The sequence below is a fragment of the Mytilus galloprovincialis genome, chromosome 1 (genome assembly GCF_965363235.1).
Source record: "Mytilus galloprovincialis chromosome 1, xbMytGall1.hap1.1, whole genome shotgun sequence".
NCBI lineage: Eukaryota > Metazoa > Mollusca > Bivalvia > Mytilida > Mytilidae > Mytilus > Mytilus galloprovincialis.
In genome coordinates, this window is record NC_134838.1 from 17,421,891 (window position 1) to 17,445,940 (window position 24,050).

General features: G+C 32.0%; 1 protein-coding gene across 2 annotated transcripts; it reads right to left on the minus strand.

Moving 5' to 3' along the window:
- Positions 1-111: 111 nt before the first annotated feature.
- LOC143067759 (uncharacterized) lies at positions 112-23,844 on the minus strand. 2 transcript variants are annotated; one of them, XM_076241264.1, is made up of 16 exons: positions 23,707-23,844; positions 21,626-21,791; positions 20,866-21,007; positions 19,113-19,279; positions 17,635-17,786; positions 16,809-16,868; positions 14,570-14,717; positions 13,176-13,252; positions 12,544-12,772; positions 9,279-9,436; positions 8,345-8,534; positions 7,252-7,404; positions 4,241-4,405; positions 3,603-3,693; positions 2,604-2,664; positions 112-1,455 (listed from the first exon to the last, which is right to left on the minus strand). In XM_076241264.1, the coding sequence occupies exons 2-16, from the start codon at positions 21,732-21,734 to the stop codon at positions 904-906; spliced, it is 2,454 nt and encodes an 817-aa protein (XP_076097379.1). In that variant the 5' UTR covers positions 21,735-21,791; positions 23,707-23,844; the 3' UTR covers positions 112-903. The 2 variants fall into 2 exon arrangements, with proteins under 2 accessions (XP_076097379.1, XP_076097388.1); XM_076241273.1 differs by lacking the exon at positions 16,809-16,868.
- Between the last annotated feature and the right edge of the window lie 206 nt (positions 23,845-24,050).

Here is a 24,050-nt window from a genome sequence, read left to right on the forward strand (position 1 = left end):
TATTTAAATGATGTCGTTTTCACACAAGATCACCTTAGGAAGAATAGAAAAGTCTAAATGTCCTTGTGAATCAGGTGCGAAAAAAAAAATCACAAAATAACAAATCAACTACATTTTGTATTATTTTTATTACATTTAAGCAACATATTGGATTAGATTAAAGATAACGCATATTTTTAGGTTTTTCGTGTCGTTTTACAAACTGAGGGATGTAAGGATGAATGAAATGAAAAAGTGACCGTAGGGTGGTCTTTCTATGGACAATCATGAGACCCCGAGGTTGGTAATACAACAAGAAAAAACTAGTATAATACATTAGCTGACTTTTATAACCTAAGACATATTATTTTCTGCAAAGATATGCATCATTTTTCACCGATCACACTTTAATACGCCCTTCGATACATTTGTAATGTGAAACAAACTAATAGTTATCAAAGGTACCAGGCTTAATATTTGATCTAGTCTAGATATAAACGTTAACAATTAGTATCTAGTTCAATAGATATATCACATAGCTGCATAAAGCAAGTCGCGAAATGAATTGTTATGGAGTATGAAAATACATTTCACTTTGCGAGTAAATTATTGAATCATGCTTTTGAAAGGGGGAAGCTACGGTTTTATGTTGTTTTTTTCCATGACATTTTTACATTGCAGAGAAAAAGATGAGTTTTTCAGCAATTTTTAACGAATGTAATGGCAATACATTTTAGATAACTTAGTCAGAATTAGTTAGTATAACCCCCTCCCAAATCATATAATAAGTGACTGTTATTGTATGGGAATTAAAAATATTTGATCAATTAATCATTTGATAGAGTAAAAGGTATTAAACATATAGATGTGTTAAATTTTTAGATAATTTCCATTGAACTTTATGCTCCTTTTGTTTCCTTCATTCTATTGTATGAATTCCTCAGTGTCTATCCTGTTAATTACTGTTCTTACGACAGGTTCGATTCGTTCATCGTCATCCGTGTTCCGGTGACCTTTGCAATATGAATCGATTGTTAAACTTGTCTCTTCCAAACTCGATCTTTCATTTAAGGGTGAATGAGGAAGTAAAATGTCTGGAATGTTTTCTACTCCATGCTGTATTTGCTGCCCGTCACCCGACACTTCAGATATCTCACCGTCTGTTTCTGAAGATGACGTATCAGAATCGTCATCAGAGCTATGCATTATAAACTCTCTGTATGTACCGTCATTCATATCACTATCAATAGGAACGTTTTGTGAAGTGTTATTGTGCTCAGATGTCTGCTCGTTGAATTGATCTATCACGAGTCCGTCTAACACCGATGCATCATGGCTATTAAGTCTATGTAGTCTTGTAACATTAGAATCATCGGTATCGTTATATCGTAATTCACCCGACCCATCAAAACCACTGTCACCACCAAACGTTTTCTTTTTTTCCAGCAAACACTCATATTCGGTCGTATTTGTTGTCTAAAAAGTAAAACAAAAATATTATGACAAAACAAAATGAATGACAACAAATTGAAATACAACCATTCATTATAAACATATGACCGTTATAAAAGATATCTCCTATAATTACCTTTACAAGATATCTCCTATAATTACCTTTACAAGATATATCCCGCAATTTCCTTTATAAGATATCTCATATAGTTCTGATCCTTTATAATATATCTTATAAATTATCACGGTGAGATATCTTATAAAATTGAGAATGGAAATGGGGAATGTGCCAAAGAGACAACAACCCGACCATAGAAAAAAAACAACAGCAGAAGGTCACCAACAGGTCTTCAATGTAGCGAGAAATTCCCGCACTCGGAGGCGTCCTTCAACTGGCCCCTAAACAAATATATACTAGTTCAGTGATAATGAACGCCATACTAATTTCCAAATTGTACACAAGAAACTAAAATTAAAATAATACAAGACTAACAAAGGCCAGAGGCTCCTGACTTGGGACAGGCGCAAAAATGCGGCGGGGATAAACATGTTTGTGAGATCGCAACCCTCCCCCTATACCTCTAGCCAATGTAGAAAAGTAAACGCATAACAATACCCACATTAAAATTCAGTTCTAGAGAAGTCCGAGTCTGATGTCAGAAGATGTAACCAAAGAAAATAAACAAAATGACAATAATACATAAATAACAACAGACTACTAGCAGTAAACTATAAATTTTCTAACATTTCTTATAAAATAAATGTGATATTTTATAAAGTATATAAGATAACTGATATGAAAACATATTTATCTGATATATAAAAAAAAAAACGTTATACTATATCTTTTATGCTGAATAAGATATCTGTAATGCTTTCAATCATCAACGCGACATGTGGAGCAGGATCGCTTTACCCACCATTTTAATGAGGAGTTCGTGTCGTTAGTTTTCTTGTAGACTGTTTGTCTTTTCTTTGTTTTTTTATATATATTTGTTCTTGTACCATGGTGTTGTTGGTTTCTCTTTGACTGATTAATTTTCATTCTCCTCCAGTATATATCACGTCACTTAAAACATTTCAGAGAGATGTGTAATCAATTTCTTTCCAATCCAGTTTGGCTAAGCCATTGTTTGATGCATAACATAGGAGTAATAATGTAAATAAGATACCTTTTTAATTGGAACAGTATAACTAATTCTGGTCTCTTCGTCGACCTTCTTACATTTATGTCTGAAAATAACATAAAAAATCAGTCAACTGTTTATCAAAATTTTCATGAATTATTTTGATACATCCAAAACGTCACGAGACTTTCAAAAGTTTTGAATTTGTATTTCATTTGGGGGTAATTCGGAGTTAATGTAATGCAAGAGAAATAAGAAGCTAAAATCAAACGTTAAACAAAAATGCATGTAGTGCTACTAATTGTAATTTATTATATTTTTCACCAAAATGTCAGTCGAGGTACAATAAAACGGAAGGTATTTGTCTAAATCAACATACCTTATAGTCGACGTCAAATGTAACGTCATGCTTTACCAAACGATGCCCGATCGATTTACAATATTATTCATTAGGATTTGTGTTTATATTATCAGTATTGGTTTGTCTTTGTGTAATGCTGATTAAAACCACAATTGTGTTCTTTATCTTAACACATCATAATGGCTTAGTTGACTTACATTTTTTTTTAAATATAAACAACAAAGAAGGCAACATAATTTTCTAAATAGTCAACTTAAAAAAGTACAAAGGCAAACATTAACTAATAACAACATGATAAACACTGACCTCATATTAGATGTATAGCACTCGCATTTAAAAATCTAGGAGAAAGATATTTATTCACTCAGTCTACGTTAATAGTCTTGTTCCTGTCATATTCATATAAATAAAGGACATTTTGGTCTATGACACTAATCCACAGACAAATAACGGAAATACATCTATAGGGTTAAATACAATTTTAAACAACGCAATCTGTTATCATGGTTATATCCAATACCGCTTATGTCGGATAAATCAAATGTAAAGTTGAAGAGCATTGAGGTACCAATGTCTTTTTTGTTGTTTGATTTCGTTTCAATTAACTAGTGTTTTAGGACATCAAGTGCATTTGCGGTATATAGTGAATACGAAATAACACACAGTTCCTAGCTTAAAGTTACCTTAATAATCTCACTCCAATAGTAATTAAAATGACGAAAGCAACAACGCCAGCTGTCACTGAGCTACCTACAATTACAATGTTTTGGGAACCTGAAATAAAAACATTAACCTTGAAATAAATTATCATTACAATCAATTAGTCGTTGCTATATCTAATGCATTCTGGAATATGTTTTCAATTTTATACTTCGAAAAAAAGAGTTTCATATAAATCAAGTGCGAAGTCGAGGAGCATTGGGATACCAACATTCCGATGTTTTGACTTAACAATTATAATTCATGCCAACAGACTACGGAGGAAGTGATACACTCGTCATGACTTGACTTTCATACATTGACATAATTAACAAATTGCTCTCGAATTGTATGCGTCTTTAAACAAAAGGAAAATATAATGAAACGAAAAACACTTTTCAGAAGTTCCTTTTTTTTAATCTAATTTGAAGTACTTCATCAATGCAATGTGTGATTATCTGTGTGATAAACATTTTGAATGCATACAAAAGTAGGAGACCTTTTATTCATGACATGAATATAAATGTATGCACAACACCACCAAAACCGGGACCCAAGTCTTAATAGATTCACTTTACTAGTTTATAATTCATTAATATAGATGATCATCATAAACTATTACCTTGAACTTCCGGAACATCATAGTAAACAGGTTCACTCCACGGACCATTGGTTTCCTCATATTTGTGTTTCATTCCAACCTGGATACTGTAGCGATGTCCGTTGCGCAAGTTCGACAAAACGTAAGAATGCTTATCGTTTGATGCATTTCTAGTTTGGTAATGTCCTGTCAGAGTAAAATTAAATTCGTTATACGTTTTACCAATTTATTGTGAATTGTCTAAGTAGTTTCAACGCTTTGATTAGATAGATTTTTGGTACTATTTTCACGATTGATTGATGATTTCCATAAAATGTGAAAAAAAAGATAACATCGTTATGATGAGCGTTTTGGTAATATAGCATCAAATTATCCCCTTTAATCTCTCTATTAGAAAGTTTAGCACTGGGTGTTGCATATAAAAAAGTGCCCATATAGCCATTTATTCTTTGTTGGCACGATTTTGAAAATAATAATTTTGTTTATAAATTGAAGTTATTTTAATAACTTTTGCAGTTTGCTACTTTTCGAATGGTTTGTCTGCTCAACGTACCTGGTGAAACTTATTCCAGAAAAAACGGATTATTTGTGCTGAAATACGTACCATACGTATGTGTTTTGTATACTTACTTGCTTTGAAGAGAATTCTTATGAAGGTCTTGTATTTAAACTAACTGCAGTATTATTAAAATTTACAATTGAACTTAATCACAACATAATTGAAGGTTTAATTTTTTTACTGTTAATTTATTACTTTGATTCAAGACCATCTCTCCTGCCTATTGTCTTTTTCTTGAAACTATTTCTATCTCTTTTCAAGTTTATTTTGAAAACGGTAAAGTTGGTAGACCACAAAAGATGACACAGACAAATGAACAACAGATACATATGAACATCAATCAGTATAAAAGATGCATTGATGGTTTTAAGTGTAGATTAACTCTACTATGAATTCCATTGATAGCTTTCGAAATTTGAACTTGCTATGTTACCGTAATTCGAAAAAATATAGTCTACATTATAGTAATCAAAATTAGTTTTCTCTGATTCGTATTGAAGATATACACTTATATGCGGCCAAGCTTAGCGAAAGGTAGTTCGACGTAATCAGTCAAACAAACTTTATTAGATTAACTCGTAAAGGAACGATCGTTTTCATTGGCCAATTCAAACCTTCGGCCTCACACCTGCGAAAATAGAACACGCGTACTATAAGTTGAATGGACTGATCAGTATTCACGTAGCCGGTCAAGGTTGTTATAACCTCCATCGTAGTATTCACGTACATTATTGTGTTCTTGATTATCCCATAGCAATTCGAACTTTTTAATGATACATGTATGTGCATGTAAAATTCATTGAGTTTATAATTTTGTGCACTGTCTAGTAAAATTTAAAATCTTAAGGTTTCACATCTAAATATTTAATTCAACTGTCTCCTCTCAGTTGTTTCTGGATTAAGAGATCTACCATTTTATTTTGATGGGAGGGTGGAGTTTGATGAAACAGTTACTGCTTTTTTCTAAGGTGTATTCTCTGTCCTGTCTTTTTATTTTTAGTCTATTTGGTCCTGCCGTTTTAGTTTTTATTAGTTTGTCCGTTTTTTTTTTTTTTTTAACATAAATCGTAATTCGGCCTTTTTGTCAAGTTGCTCATCCTGCCTTTTATATCTTTCGCAAGTTTTATGTATTCGACTAAGAATAATGTGATTTTTTTTGTAATTCAGTTTACTTAATTTTGAGAAAAAATCCCGAAATTCTAAGTAAATTCAGAACATGTAACCAACCATACTTTGTTTAAAGAAAAATATACTTTATAAACTCCATCGATATACTTAATGAATTTTATACTTAACTGTTTTGCTATTCTCGGTTGAAATTCGAACGTAGATTGTATATTTGTAAATATCTAAATAGTTACAGAGAAAAAGTTTTAAACAATCAGTTTTTAAAAGCGTGTTTATTCTTTAAAAGTATTGATAAAAAGGTTGACCCCTTCTAGTACATGCATTCAGTCATACTTATTAATAATTTCTTAATATTTCGTTTATTAGTTTATCTTACATGTATGATTTTCTATTTCATTTTAAATACGCATGCATACTTCACGTCACTTTGGCGGATAGTTCAACAATGTTATGCATATCACTTTCTTACGGTATTAAATTAAAGGAGAGGTTTTTAGCCAATTTAAATCGAAAACAGTACATTTATATTGTTCCTTATAAACTACGATAAGTTTTTTTTTTAGTTCCACACATACAAAAGAAAAAATCTTCGCCGATGTAACATTTCAATCATTTTTACACCAAAATACCTTCACTGAATTCATTTGAATTTCGTGGTGATCATGATAGTACATTGCATACTACGTCTTCATTCACGTGCACACATGATACGATTATTGCTTTTTGTTTGTTTCTATATTTCGTGGACAATTTGCTCCGTTTATGATACGTAAATTCTTAAACCAAACGCTTAGCTACTGCGTAACTTTCTGTATCTTCGTTTTATAGCATGAAAAGAGGAATATGCAACCCATCATAACTTTTTGTAATTATTATAATGGATCAGCATTATAAGATTCTTATCAAGTTATAAGTAACTACGACATTGAAAGAAATTAAAAGAAGTAACTTAATCATGTATAAAAGCTGCACATGTATTTTATTTTATCCTTATATGTTTCATAATGCGGTACATTATGTACACGATAATTATGTTGCTGCAGTATAATATTTCGACACAACAATTTGAAATACACAAAACATTTATTTAATTCTTTTGACCAAAGATTTGTAAACTATACATTGTCAAATCCTTGTTTTTACGTTCGTAGTAACATAGTACATTCCATAGTCAGTCACCTGTGTCAATTCACGTGCAAACTACAAATGTTGTTGTATTTGAATCTTTCGGCCAATGAAATGAGACGTTACAAGTTGTTTGTTTGTGATACGCCAGAATGTTATCAATGAACTATCAAACGCTAAAGTTGACTGCATTTCAGTGTAACTTAATATGTGTCCTTACCTTTACAGACTTTTCCCATTGTTTCACAAAATCGAATTAAGAAGGACCCACTAACTCCTCCACTTTGTTGACAAGTATATGGTTTCCACTGAACTAACACTGCGTTATGGTTATATGGTAATTTTCTTTCAATTACTGGCCCAATTGGGGGTTCTGTTACAAATACATTAATTTCTAAATCATCGAAATTGTTTTTATCTATTACTGAAATTCTCGCGGTAGTCCTAACGTTTTGTGTTGTAGAATACTAACATAATTAAATTATACAATTTTATATAGTCATTTGCTTTGGTGTCTCATTGGCAATCATACCAAATATTTTATAGTAAAAAACTGGGAGTTAAAGCTGGTGCTGACATTTACATATCTACAGCACATTTGTTTTCTAGAATCGATTGACCGATTTCATGAATATGTGTTTTACCTCTGTTGAGACCACTTGATAGGTATAGTCCAATAAAGATTTACAGGTTTCTGGCATCAATGACCTACTGTTACCTATTTTTTTTTACAGATGTATGTATGCAAATCATATCACAAGGTTTTAAAGAACACAATACTGAAGGAGACCTGACAAAAATGTCAAAAACAACTGTAGGGGACTCTTGAATAAGTATCATTTCCACAAATACAGATTCCTGTAAATCTGCATACTATTACGTTAACATTGTTATCACAGGCATTTGCTCATTTAACCAAATACATTCTGAAATGATCCTCAATTAATCCAGTATTTTGCTATTTAAAGCATAAATACGAGTAGGCGCTTAGTGTGCCGTATATTGATAGTTTTCTCTATGTAGAAGACATACTGCGCAACATTTCCTTTTCGGTCTATATGAACACGTTGCTTTTCAAGTGAAGTTGTAGGTTCAAGTGCAAGTTAATAACACGCATTCACCATTTACAACGACGACAAATAATGTATACTATAAAAAAAGAATCTCATTATCCAAATCTCCATTTTTAACATTATTTATACATCTACGATTAACCACGGAACGATTCAATGTCCAACCAACCTTCATTGGCAAATGTAATAATGTAGATGTTATGACAGTCATCTAGAAAATAAATAAACGTAACTATATACCTCCATTAATGTGATAAACACAGTCCTCGTACCAGTGTATCCCACTGCTTATTAACAGTCCCTCTCTTGTTTCTGCTTCTAGAGACAGTCCGTATATGTAATCAGAATAATTCCCTATGCCTAATGATATAACAGTAGACGTATTCATGATTTCAATATGCAATGGGAAAATCCTGGACTCCAGTGGTTCCTGAAAATACAAATAACATATAAACTGTATAAGTATTTACATAATATGGAAGAAATAATCACGAGCGTATGTGTGAAAGCTACGAAATACACTAACAACTGGAAAGGTAGATATCCACAATTCGAAAAGTCACAGTTCGGTCTCTAATGAAGACGCACATTACTTGTTTTCAGGTACGTCATACAAGACCACGAATAAAGTAAATGTGCTAAACAAATAAGACGTTTAACATAGCTAGATAAACGAAATCTATATGAAACAATATGGCTTATCAAGACCTAGACAATAACCACATATTCTTGCTTTTCATCAAGCTTATAAGGGTTAAACGACTGAAATCGAAACTTAATCAGTTTTTATGGTCACCACCACGAATTGGTTAAACGATATGATATTATCTGTAACACAACTCACTAGCGACAATATTTTTTGCGTATCTTAGATCTTTTAAGATGTCAGAATAGTCTGATTTTTAAATTAACCGATTGTGTCCTCCTGTACCAGATTGTGAAATTTTTACTGAGTTTGGATTCGCATAACTTACGATTCATGTATAGCAACAGAAACGTACACTCGCAAGTGGCGACACCTGGTCTTACTCCTTTAGAATTTCAGGCAATTTTATTAGTGTTTTATATGGATTAACACTTGCGTGTCAGAGCTCAAACTCTCACCATTGGAGAGTCACCTATTACATTTATGTTAAATAAAACGATATTGAAGTGAATATACACAAAAACTCACAAAACAAATGTTTGGTAAATTTCCTTTACACCATACTACAGTCACGCTGGACAATTCTTTGAACGAACTGTTATCAGTTTCAGGTGATATTTTCCAAGTTAATAAGACCAAACTGTTGTTCAGCGTTTCTACCTTAAATTGTGTAGGTAATGGTGGACCTTCAAAAGTAATGATACTGATTAACACACTGTAATCAACATATAGACATTTGTATGCAATTGTCATACAAATGGGATGTTAAACTGACTTTAAAACCAGATTTTAGAAGACATTAGAAAATGCTTGTACTAAGTCAGGATTAATACACTGGTTTTCCATTAATTTGATGTGTTTGAGCTCTTGATTTTTCCATTTGATACGGGACTTTCTGATATGAATTTTCTCAGGAGTTCAATTTTTTTTTAGCCTTTTCCATCATTGACTCTCATATTTATTTATATCAATTTACATCAATACTGGCTTCAACTGATTTTTATATATAGTTTGTTCTTATGTTGTACTGTTATACCACTGTCCCAGGTTAGGGGGAGGGTTGGGTTCCCGCTAACATGTTTAACCCTGCCACATTATTCATGTATTTGCCTGTCCCAAGTCAGGAGCCTGTAATTCAGTGGTTGTCGTTTGTTTATTTTGTTTTGCGTTCATTTTTTTTTTAAATAAGGCCGTTAGATTTTTCGTTTGAATTAATTGTTTTACATTGTCATATCGGGGCCTTTTATAGCTGACTATGCGGTATGCGCTTTGCTCATTGTTGAAGGCGGTACGGTGACCTATAGTTGTTAATGTCTGTGCCATTTTGGTCTCTTGTTGACAGTTGTCTCATACCACATCTTCTTTTTTATATTCATAATTATTATCAAAATATGCTAGAATATAAATATATGTCAAGTATCAATGGTCTAGAACTATAGTATTTAATTCGAGACCATCGTGTTTTTTTATGTGTGAAGTAAACGCTAACTATTATCTGTAAGTAGTTATCAAAAGTACCAGGATTATAATTTTATACGCCAGACGCGCGTTTCGTCTACATAAGACTCATCAGTGACGCTCAGATCAAAATAGTTAAAAAAGCCAAATAAATACAAAGTTGAAGAGCATTGAGGACCCAAAATTCCAAAAAGTTGTGCCAAATACGGCTAAGGTAATCTACTCCTGGGGTAAAAAAATCCTTAGTTTTTCGAAAAATTCAAAGTTTTGTAAACAGACAATTTATAAAAATGACCATATAATTGATATTCATGTCAACACCGAAGTGCTGACTACTGGGGTGGTGATACCCTCGGGGACGAAACGTCCACCAGCGGTGGCATCGACCCAGTGGTGTAAATCAAGAGTACCAGGCCTTTTCCGTTTTACTTTTTGAGAAAAAGGATGATAGGCTCTTTTACAAAATCCTGACGCATCAAATCAATGTCCAGCCTCAAGTGTTTTTCTGCAGATGTGTCCTCCATCCCATATTGCGTCGTAAACGTTACATATATAAAATTGAGAATGGAAATGGTGAATGTGCCAAAGAGACAACAACCCGACCATAGAAAAAAACAACAGCAGAAGGTCACCAACAGGTCTTCAATGTAGCGAAAAATTCCCGCACCCGGAGGCGTCCTTCAGCTGGCCCCTAAACAAATATATACTAGTTCAGTGATGATATATATATATATCTTGCAGTAATTTGTAGGATCCTTTACAAGAGATAATTCAGCTGATCTGTAACAATAACATCGTCATGCCTTATATATCAAGTACTGTATTACGACGCTAGATTAAAACTGACGAGGATAGGTAACACCCGGCCACCGAAAGCTTTATTATTGTGAAGCCCAGTTGGTTGAGTGGTCTAATTGTATACACATATATGTGTCATTTTTCTGTAATTTTGTATGTATTATGAGATTATTTGTACATTCTGATTTTACTTATACAGCTTTCAAAAACTCACGGAGAAAAGATTTCCAATTTCAACGATATTTATATTCGAATCATCTTGAAATCAACCATTGTTCAGTCTATATGCATCTCGAAAAGTATGCAGATTATATTCATCTTTACATATGTTAAGTTTATCATACATCTTTAATAATATACAGCTTATCTTGAGAGATGTACATCAAGATTACTTTGGGTATACCATAGAGGCGTTGTAACAAAAAAAAGATGCCCCTTTGTCATGCAGTTTCATACAACACTTCACGAGTTAAGGAATCACTTCTTTCTTTCTTCGATTTCGACATAATCGAATTATACCTATCACTAAGTCAGTTTGAACTCACATGTGCAACACGAAGGGATGTGGAAACAAGAATCAGGATCTTTTTACCCTTCCTGAGTACCTGCATTTTTCCTGAGTTGTTTTTGTTGGGATTCGGTTTTCTCAGTCATAAGTTTTCGTTTTTGTGTTTTGTGTATTATTGTCATTCTTTTGGTCACTTTTCGATTTGTGCTATATGGTCGTGTCAGTTTGTCGTCAACTTATGAGGTTGAATATCCATTTAGTTGATTTTGACTCATTCTTAATGAAGTAACACATACTTGGCTTTCGATGTATTTGGTATGAGCATTCTTGAGAAAGGTTATTCGGAATAAGATTTATCAAATGTGCCTTTCGGTTTTACAATGCAATGCATATTTACAGCAGGGTAGTAAACTAAACAAGAATATAAGCAATATCGGTTTTAAATTTCTTCCACCTATTAAAAAGCATCCTACATAATGCTACAGCTGTTTGAAAATATAGATGAACCCGCAATGAATATTAATGCGCCCTCCTGGATATATGACACCTAAACAGGGGAAAATCTTGTAAAATAGATATCAAAGGTGCCAGGATTATAATTTAATACGCGTCTGGCGCGTTTCGTCTACATAAGACTCATCAGTGACGCTCATATCAAAACGGTTAAAAAACCAAACAAGTACAAAGTTGAAGAGCATTGATGACCCAAAATTCTAAAAAAAAAAAAAGGTGTGCCAAATACGGCTTAGGTAATCTTCTCCTGGGATAAGAAAACCCTTAGTTTTTCGAATAATTCAAAGTTTCGTAAACAGGAAATTTATAAAAATGATCTTATAATTGATATTCATGTCAACACCTAAGTTCTGACTACTCGGCTGGTGATACTCTCGGGGACGAAACGTCCACCAGCAGTAGCATCAACCCAGTGGTGTAAAAATGCATCTACGAAAAAATTAAAATGTATAAGAACACATGATTCTTCTTACAATGTCAGTATCATAGTTATTTCTTAATGGAATAAATACTTACGAGAGTTATCAGGAAAAACAAAGATATGAGCATCAGGGACTTTGGGATAACCTCTTCTATTCATCTGTGTTAATTCTATCCGACTGACTTCATTAGGATCAATCATAGTGTCTAAAGATACTTTTGTGGGCTGGATTAGTATTTCCTTGTTGCTCTCTTTATCATTTAACGTTATAATTGTCACCCGATAGTTAGTTATATTCCCACATCTCTTCACGCGAGAAATAGGCTGAAATAATGTAATGCAATTTTGAAATGTAACGTTTATAAAGTAGATAATGCAATAATAAAATTCAATTTTAAAATATGATTGAGACGTTTATTCTGTAGATAATGCAATAAGTTTATCTGCAAGAAGTTTCTCAAATTCAAAACTAGGATCAAAATCAAAATGCAGAAAACATTAACCAAACATATTTCATGATTTATATATCCATGTTTTCTTTTTCTAAACCAATGTATGCTTTATATTTTTATAATCCTGGTACCTTTGATAACTATATATGGCACTGATGCCAAATCTGTTTTTTTTTAATATTGTTTTTTTTTCTATAAATGGATATTTCTGTATTTTTAGGAACTCTTGGCAATAATTATATGTCATTTGAATATGCAGTTCATTAACCACTCACTTTCCAGTATATCTTTACACACGATTCGTTGACACTTGAGAAATATCCAGGATAAAATTCGGGCACTGCCTGTGGAACTAAATGATATAATAAATATTCTATTAATATTGTACAACTTTATAACAAGTAATGTTTCATTCAATATACGTATTTAAAAAATTGGATGGAAATAATTTCTTTTCAGAATTTGGAAATAGGAAATTAACTACTATAGTAGAGTTCAGAGTTGAAATCAATTGGATAAGATGAATTTACCTACAGTTTAGCGGAGAATTCAAATCCCATCAAAAGATTTTGATGATAAAAATCAAGTTAACAAACAAATAATGATAGAATCGCATGAACTTCAAAAGAACTGAGTCAGGTATGTTGACAGGATGTAAGGCATATGCATTGAATTGTACAGACGTAATTTTGAAAAGACAATACTCTAGAACTAAAGCCATTGGCTCAAAATAATTAAAGCAACTCAGCTGAATTCGGCATAACCTTTAGGAATAGCTAACAAAGGTACCGGGATTATAATTTTGTACGCCAGAATTTAGGGTCTTTTTCAAATTTTTGGTCTTTTAATTTTATTTTTTTTCGAGCGTCAAAACGTATCTGGCGTTCACAGTCTTAAGAATGGTTTATATGGTGAATTTGTTTGAAGTAGATATATATGTCTTCATTCTGTATTTGTATTGTTAACGGCAATATTGAGTTGGTGGTACTAAAATGTGCGAATAAAATACCGACATTTTCATAGTAAATATAGGTTACAGTAATATTAAGATCTCATTCATAGGTTTAGAAAGTTAAGAGAACCAACAAACTAGTAGAAATCGCATTAATTCAAAAACGAACAAGACCGGAAAGGCGTTTTATGCTTAGTTTGCCCAACCCGCCATGCGAATATGAACTCATTATAATATCCAATTAAGACCATAGTAGCTTAGAAGATTGGAAGGCGGAGGCAGAACTCATACGTTAAGCTAATACTTAAATCTATTAACGTAACGTTTACCATTAAACTCATTAAAACTGTGTATGATATTCAAAGCATTTTATTACTGTGGATTCATTTATTTTCGTGGGTATCAATTTTGATGGACCCTTGAAAACTTGCATATTTGTAGATATTTGATTTCGTGGTTTTACCAATCTCTGTATACAAACCCTATTGAAGATATGTAATTCGTTGAAAATTTGAATTCGTGGTTCATCAGTTCCCACTAAAACAATTTGAACCAAAATCAAATATTTTGGCCACGAGCATCACTGAAGAGACATGTATTGTCGAAATGCGCATCTGGTGCAAGAAAATTGGTACCGCTAATTTTATTTTTATTACCCTCATATACCCTTTTTAAGTCAATGCATCGCTTATGTAAATCGTTAACTTGGCTACTAACTGTCATCATCTGTAGTAACTGCAATTTTGAAAGCATCACTCCAGAATCCAGATCGGTTCCCATTTCTTGGAATAACATCAATTGCTAAATCATATGACGTAAAGGATGTCAAATTGGTCAAGGTAACGCTACAGTTGGATGGTAAAGACTAAAATAAATTTGTTACATTTGATTATTACATCTTAAAGTACTTTGTTGCTGCTAATGTATGTATCTAAAGGGTACATTTGTGATCAAAGCTCATAGCTGAAATTTCTTAACATCAAGTTATATCCAGATGCAAACATTGAGAAATTTTTACCGAACATTGTCTGACGCCATTTACGGTTATCGGTCTGACATGCTTATTTCTCACATTTGAAGTTATTTTATTACATGAAAGGGTTCAAATACCGACTTAAAAAAAGGCAGAATAATATTACATTTAAAAGAGGGACGAAAGATACCAGAGGGAGAGTCAAACTCATAGATAGAAAATAAACTGACAACGCCATGGCTAAAAATTAAGAAAACAAACAGACAAATAATAGTACAGAAGACAAAACATAGAAAACTAAAGACTAAGCAAGAAGAACCCCACCAAAAACTTGGGGTGATCTCAGGTGCTCCGGAAGGGTAAGCAGATCCTGCTCCTCATGTGGCACCCGTAGTGTTGCTTTATTATTTTATTATTTAATAGTCAGCAGAATGTTAATGTTAACATGTTTTCATAATGAGTCTTGAATGATTTTTTTTTAAAATAAACGTGTATTTATTTCTTCAGTTTAAAATCCTACAATTGAGAGATCATTAGTGAATGTGAAATTTACGACTAGGAAAATATTTCAAGTAGTTTTTCAAACAAATGCAAAACGTAAGATTAATGGTCAAGAATTTATGACATTACTATGTTTGTGAAATATTATATGTTGACATAGATTGACTAACTACAAAAGATATATTGACATTTATATTTTTATTTAAGAAACTTTTATTTGACTTATTCGGCACTATTTTGTGAATTTACTAGTACCAATGATGGCATAGCCAGTGCGTAATTGTGCTGTTAAATTATATGGTTTGTTATTAAGTAAGCTACCGTTGACCCCACTGTGAAACATAACCAATGGTATGTGTTGACAAAACAAGACTTCTTTTATTTCAATGCAGATCAGTACTGACATTGTCTTATTTAATGATCCTAAAAAATGCATTTTCATTGACATTTTTTATCAGTTATCAAGACTTTGGTTCAAATCATCATTCGATCATATATAAGCTCTCACATACTATCAAGAACAATAACAACATGTTTATGTCATTTAAACTCAATGAGTCTGGTATTCGAGGTGAAAATGACAAACATTGATTTGCACATTTGTTTGGATTATTTAAGCTAAAAGCACAGTAATTTTTCTTGATATTCATGGATTCAACCTTTCCTTCAATCTGTAACTCGATGACTTGAATTATGAATGCTTTTACTACTAAATTTTTATGTTGTCTGGACAGAGGTCAGTAAAAAATTGTTGATTGTTTTATTCAGGGTGTCGAATATTAAAACCTTTGTAAGATGTTATTCATTACAAGCTTGTAAAAATAAATAAAGTAAGGTAAAGATCAATTGAATAGCACTTAAATTTGATACCGAATATACATATTTTTCACTTGCATGTTATTCTTTATATATAAAAAAGAAGATGTGGTATGCTGTGTTCCTTTCTGTATGATAATCCTTTTTATTATTCTGTGAAACAGGTTCTTTACTTATTCAGCAGTACTATGTTAAAATGCCATTACAAATGTTTGCCTAACCAGTGAGTAAGCAGATGTTAAATTATAGGGTCTGTTACCCAGTAAGCTACCGACATCGACGTATCTACTGAAGTAGAAGGCTGAATGACATGTGCTTGTTTTCTTATTATCACTTCACGATTCAGTGATATTTTTAGATTCTATTGACAATATATCAAGCCAATAGAAATTGTCCTAATTTTAGGTAATTGAATAGCATCAAAATCAATCCGTTTTTATCAATTTAATATATTATCATTAAACAGTCCTTATCTTGTATAGTCCTTTCTCTAGAAAAGTACTATTATAAATAAATAAATTTGTTTTTCTTTCTTTCGTTTATTTAATCAATCTAAAAATATTTCCTTTTAACCTAATTTCATAAATTATGTCATATTTTAGACAGGTGTTAGTGATAATAAGAAATATATATCAGGTGCACCGACTCAAATTGTGCATTTCTTACGTAGTTATAAAAATGAAATATATAGTCTGAATAACTCATAATCCATATGTATTTTCTTTCCTGAAAATAAAGTTAAGGAAAAAATATTTAAAGCTACCAACGTATAGATTATTTTTTATATGAAATATGTAGTCGAAAACTAATCAAGACATGTAGTTCGAAGTCTGTAAGAAAATAAGTTTCATACTAAATGTAGATCATTGAGTAACACAAATCACCCTATAGACCAGTGTACATAGCAGATGACCAATAGTGACACAAATTTGTCTGTATAGCAAGAAACTGATAATAGTTTAATATGAACAAGATGTTAGGCATTTTTAATAGCTAACTAGAACCGCCTGTCTAATTACTCATATATTTGACCTTGAGAAAATCAATCGAGTTGATAAGACCAATGATAATCTGTTTATCACTATTTTACTGATGACGACGTTGTCAATTTCATTGACAACATCACATGCCATCTTAGTTTCTATCGATAATTTTTAATATCTTTCGACTCCGCTGAGAAAGGAAATTATCATTCAGCAAGATCAAAGGAAAATTTCGTAAAATAGCGATAATCATTATTTTTGAGAAAAGATTGATCACAAAATAATCACCTGGAAGAGGATAAAATGCAAGCAGGTTATTTCTTTTTTTTTATATAAAATATGTGGTTTCACTACATTGCAATATTGAAGTATATATAAGAAACAAATACTGCTAGATCAGAATTTAAATCAGAGGCATGAAAACATAAATAACCATTCTGTAGTGTTGTGTCATTACTATAAGTTCTTCTTAACAATAAATTCACTTAACATAACAATTAAACTGTTACCTCCCATTCCTTCATATTGTTGTTTCTTGCATATTCTGATCTGTACCGTATTCGAAATTCCATTCCCTCATGCGTGGATGGACATTTCCACTTTAAATGAATTGTAGATTTTGTTTGATATGTCTGCAGACCTTTAATTCTTTCTGGTTTAACTATACAAAAAGATATCACAAGGTGTTTGTTTTGTTCACACATCGTTGTCAATATAATGGAATTTAATGTGAATGTCATACAAATGAAAGGTTAAGCTAGCTATAAAGCAATACGAAAATGACAGGTGTTGTCCATTCGTTTGATATGTTTGAGAAATCCATTTTGACATTTGATTAATTATGGACTTTCCGTTTTGAATTTTCCTCGGAAGTTTAATACTTTTTGGTGATTTTACTATATCCTACTTGCAAAAATTGTGAATATAAAGAAAGAGAACTATACAGCTTCAAACTCTTTTTTCTTTTCTTCGTTTCTGAACATAAGATTGGTATTTCGAGGTTGAAAAAAAACTGACTATGTATAATGAAAATTAATTAAAACTCATGGAAGTAAAGCAAATATTATTGACATGTATGACTATAAGTTAATGGAGGAGGAAATATAGGTAACATGTCTAAACATACATACAAATATACAAATCTTTGATGTGTATACGCTCAGTCTGATATCTGGTGGTAGTTCTAAGGATTCAGTCAAAGTCAAAAGTTTAACTTAAAATCAATGTGCATTATTTGCAAATATCATGTGTGTTTGAGAGAAGGATTTTAAATTGGCTACATAACGCAATTATATTAGGTTGAAATAACATAAAAACAGTACACACATTCAAAAATAAGATTCCATACATGCATGATATTGCTAAATGAATAAAAGAAAAAAAATCAGTAATGCAGTAAGCTAATAGGTAATGCAAGCAAAAGAAAATAAACTTTATGAATTAAATGCGTCCGAGGCACTTCTTGGGATGTATTTTACCAAATATTAACATAGAAACGTAAGGAGCAATTTGACCAAAGGGAACCTTAGAATAATAGCCTAAATCATCGACAGTCAACTTTGACTGCGTTGGTTGGAAATCTTATCTTTTAATAATTTCTTGGTGTATTTACGGGGGATTTTAGATAAGTATGTATCTGTCATAATTAATGCTAGTACCAAAGCACTGGCTACTGAACTGATTATGAGGTGCGATTTTTTTTTCTTTTATCATTTTAATAAGTCACTCAGTGAATTTGGGGAATAAAGAATAGTTTTTAATGTCATTCATTTATGTTCTGTCTTTTTCCAAGTCTGGTAAACAAAGTTTTTTCTCAAATATTTTGTTCGTGATTCAATAATTTAAAGTATTCAAAGTAGTCGTCATCCAGCCATAGAGTACTTATATTAATATCTGGACTTTAACATATTAATTGATAGTAACTTCACTTCATGTCTGCATACATTGATTATGTTTATGTAGTAAAAAACCTTCAGGAAATACTAACCAACTTGTTTGTTGTCAAATTGAATTAATCTTGTCATTGATTCATTTGAATGAGAAAACTTCAGTTTGAAAATCGTGACACCGACATCACCAGCGAAGTTCAATTTCTGCAAACATCTGTCGCTGGGTGATACTTCGGTATAAGAGTAGGCGGGGAAGGAGATATAACTGTAATAAAAGAAGAAAAAAGTGTCATTATTTATTGGTATAAGTGCTGTTTATAGACGAGAGAAAATATATCAAACCTATGTTCCTCCATATCTTGCAGAATATATACTTGATAGATGAAAACTGATCGAGTCTATGCACAAAGGAGTCTGACGAGTTTTTAAAAACCTTTATCAAATTCATTGATACATATATTGTGTTTGGAATTTGGCTGTGTATCAATGAGTATAGGGTCATAGTTAAATTCAATTGACCACTACACTCACTCACTAATATAGGGATGTAAAAGAGCACTGGTATACAGGATAGAAAAATCACAAAACAAAACATTTTTTTTTTCTCGATATTACATCTAGGTAGTTTCTAAACCGTTACGGTAGTAAAGTCAAAGTAGGCTAACCTGAACAAGTTTCATATAGGGTATGTGACACATTATTCTACAAGTATCTGTGATACATCAAATACGGTGTATGATACATTATTTACACTAGCAATGATAAATATGGAAACTCTTAGAAGAAAAACCTCAACTGTAAATAGTAATAGTCTCAAAATAAAAACTACTATTTTTCATGCAGTACTGCGTAGTAACAACGGTCGTATTGTTTCATTCGTCGAAATTGATCATACTAAGATAAGTTGGATGATTTTGACACCACTTTATTTCAATTACCCCTAGTTGATTCGATGGACACAATTTTATTTTGCTATACAGGTGGAAATACGGAAATAAGTGATGACAAAATTTATTCTGATTCAATCTAATAAAAACTTAGTTTTCTCTTTCTACCATTATATTTGATTGCTCTAACACATACTTCTAACGTTCATAATTGAATAATAAAAACCTAGATGTATATTGTGTAAACAAATAAATTCCAATGATTTAATTAAATATTTGCGTATATGACTCTTTAACTACTACACTCCCGAACATCCATGGTTTTTAAACATTCGGCTATAGCGCGTTCCTTAGAAAGTGAATCCAGAAAAGCGCTTCGAACGCATGAAATTTATTAATCTTATTTTTCTTCATTTTTTACAGAACATATTCAATACCGCTGCTAGTGGACCATCGGTCGCAGAGTGTATCTTCAACTCAGTATTCAGTAGTTCAACACACATGATTGATAAAAAGTTAAAACAACAAGTTACTAATTCCAGTTAAAAGCCAAGCATGTACAAGAACCGAAATAGTCGTAGAGCTATATTTCCAAATACGGCCTTACAAAATAGCCAAATCCATCTGTCAACAAACATTTCCATCACTTTAAAAACTATAAAGAAACTCAGGTGTGATGCAACTCAATCAGATGACGTTGAACTCAGATGAATTTGGCTATTATTTGTATGTCCTTTTGGGTCATATAACTATTCCACTGTTTCGATCCTTGGCTTTTAAATATTCGGCTTTGCGCGTTCACAGTTCAGGTAAATTCATAAAAGCACCTCTGACTCATCAGATCTATAAATGTTGTTTTTATTTTGTAAAACTTTGAGATGAGATGTAGTTTATACGATAAAACAAGTTTTATACTAACAGTGTTACATTCCATTCCTTTTAATTGGTTATTAAAAATACTTACTTTATTTGGTAAGACAATGTTATGTTGTAACTTTCTCCGGGGTGTATTTCACGGTTGAATATTTTTTCTATGTCAAACCAGCATGACATTTTATTCCAATTAAAAACAAAGCAAGACCAGGAAACTGAAGACAGCGGATATTCTAAAAAATGAAAAAATAACTGTTGGGAGTTTAAATTACTCAAGCGAAACACCGAAACTAAAACTTACAAAGTTTTATAGCTTACAGTCAAAATGCTTTTGATAGGACGAACAAAATGTATGAGGTTCAAGTATTTCTTTTAAAACAAATACAAATATATTATCCTAGGACCATTTGCATTGGAAATACTTTTCTATTACCATTGACCATTGACGACTGATACTATAACTTAATATTAAACTACATAAATATGCAAAAAAACACACAAATTAGTGGCTGATGCTCTTCAAACATGAAGGAATTCGTTATCATATATTAAGGCTAGGAATACAAGTTATAAGCAGTATTATTTAAATTTCATTGTAAGGAGAGAGACAACAAAATATATTTGATAGTCTGTTAGTCTCAGTCAATTGGTTGACTTTGTATATTATACCTAGATATTATTGTTCGCGTTAATATATTGAACTGTAAAGAGTCTTCCACTTAATATGCATTAGGCGTATACAGACTGCAGACATCTTTTGATTCACTCCCAAATTATATTTCTTAAATGTTCAAAAACAAAACAAATGTCACAATAAATATGAAATAAATTGATTTATTACTATAACTTACTAGTATTTTTGTATTTACATCCCTTGGGTATACTAAATTCATGATATCCGCTGACTAAAGTCCAAAGATAGACAAAGGGCAGTAGTTCCACTAACTTGGTTGATAGCATGGCTTCTTTACAATTTCTTTGAAGTCATTCTGCATGCAAGTGTAGAATAACTACAGACTGAAAATAATGTATAACAGTGACATCCAAAGTCTATACCCACAAGGCAAATAAAATTAATATTCTAAAGATTCAGAATAAAAATAAAAATTCCCGATTGAACAATATGATTCTATCTCCAGGTCTAAAACGTATCAAATAGTTATCAAAGGTACCAGGCTTATTATCTAATACGCCAGACGCGCGTTTCGTCTGCATAAGACTAATCAGTGACTCAGATCAAAACCGTTATAAAGCCAAATAAGTACAAAATTTAAGAGCATTGAGGACCCAAATTCCAAAACGTTTTGACAAATGCGGCTAAGGTAATATATGCCTTGGAAACTAAAATCCTCAGCATTTTGAAAACTTCATATTTTTGTAAAGAGGAACTTTATATAAATGACTATATAATGGATATTCTTGTGAACATCGAAGTGCTGACTACTGGGCTGGTGATACCCTCGGGAACGAAACGTCCACCCGCAGTAGCATCGTCCCAGTGGTGTAAATAGTTATCAAAAGTACCAGGCTTATCATTTAATACGCCAGATGCACGTTTCGTTTACATAAGACTCATCAGTAACGCTCCGATAAAAAAAGTTATAAAGCCTAACAAGTACAAAGCCCAAGAGCATTGAGGACCAAAAATTCAAAAAAGTTGTAGATTGACAGAGAACTTATTGATCCAAAATTACTGCAAACGAAAAATAACGCATGATCATAAAGGCCTTTGTACGAAATTCTACAGAATGCTATTGCTTACATAGAAGCTATAAAACCAAGAAATTCAAATAGTGAAGGTCAAATCATGCCTTCGAAAACGGACGCCATCACAATTTATTTGGTCGTTATGACTTCAGTTTCATAAATGGCGATGGAAGTGTTTCAATTGTTGTAGCTACAATCCCGTCGTCATTTCCTCGGTTGTGACCTACCGAATTGCACTTAGCTACATGAGCAACAAGAAGGGTGACAAATGTTGAGCAGGCTCCGCTTGTTCACCCAGAGCACCTGAGATCATTCTCTGATGGATTATTTTAATATCAACTTCTGTGTGTCTTTTGATGGAATTTCGGGGGGGGGGGGGGGGTGCCATTGTATTGCCAGATCGTTAACGACTTATGTGTTTGAATGTCCCTTTGGTACCTTTCGCCTATCTTTTAAAACCGCAATTCAGTATATAAAACAGTGTCTAATAGATGTAAAAACAAAGAAACTGTATTATTGTTCGAAAACAGAATCAAACGTGTTATTTACAGACATCTTATCACACTCCTTGACTAACAATATTATTTGTCTAACTATATAATTCATTTTGTCGGAGGACTATTACAAAATTAAGACTCTCTTCACATTTGTTAGATATTGGCATCTGGTCTTTTTCTAAATATATCTATAAAGGGTATGTTGATTTTGTAGTATAGAAGATTTCAATTTCATTCGTTTTTTTTTGTGCTCAGTGTATTCAATACTTGCAGGAAAACTTGATAAAGAACAAGCGTATTTTAAGTGATACAGGAACCCACAGTTGATCAGTCTACAAAATGTAAAACTGGTGAAATATGAATTTCCTGACTTTTAAAATGATAGACAGTGTTCTACAAAACTAATTAGAATTATTTTTCTACATGTTTGTTGCAAAGCTTACTATAATATCATGTAAACAGATGAGTTGTTAAGCTTAAGATAATAAAGTAGATGTAATATTCATAAATGATTACTACTGTCACATGATGTGTCTGTCTTAAACACAGAGTTATGTCTGCGTATACACATAATAGAAAAACAAAACGTATAGGGTATCTATCCATGACACCAAATCTGTACATGCATACAAGCCTATGTCCTTTTTTGTGTATATCTTATTAACCTTTCAAAAAACAAATTAACGCCTATTAAATAATCAATAAATTTATTCGAAATTTTGACTTACCATTCATAGTTGAACAAGTATTCCAAGAAAATGTTCTATTCATTATTTAGCGTACACAAGTTATGCTATTTTCAAAGAAATGCACAAAAGGAAGTTTCTTACTATTAGTTTAAAACAGAACTAAACCCAAAAAATTGATTTCTTTCAAAATCAGTACAGGGTTGGCAGATTTTATCTAATAGAGTGTGTTATTGTCTATTTAATATTGCACGTGGACCGAAACAACGACCTGTATTGTTTTTAATGATTGTTTACTTGTAAAGAAAAACATCTTTGCAATACAAGTATTTATTAAAACAATTATTTCTGAAGATCATAATGCAGTGTTCCTTCTCTCTGGTCGT

Bases quoted from the DNA above. Each gene is read 5' to 3' on its own strand.
- LOC143067759 (XM_076241264.1), bottom strand. From the start codon at position 21,734: ATGCTATCAACCAAGTTAGTGGAACTACTGCCCTTTGTCTATCTTTGG. The intron at 19,280-20,865 runs GTAAGTATTTTT...CTTTTATTACAG, and splicing joins ACATTGTCTTACCAAATAAA to TTATATCTCCTTCCCCGCCT. The intron at 8,535-9,278 runs GTGAGTTTTTGT...TTGTATTTTCAG, and splicing joins ATTTACCAAACATTTGTTTT to GAACCACTGGAGTCCAGGAT.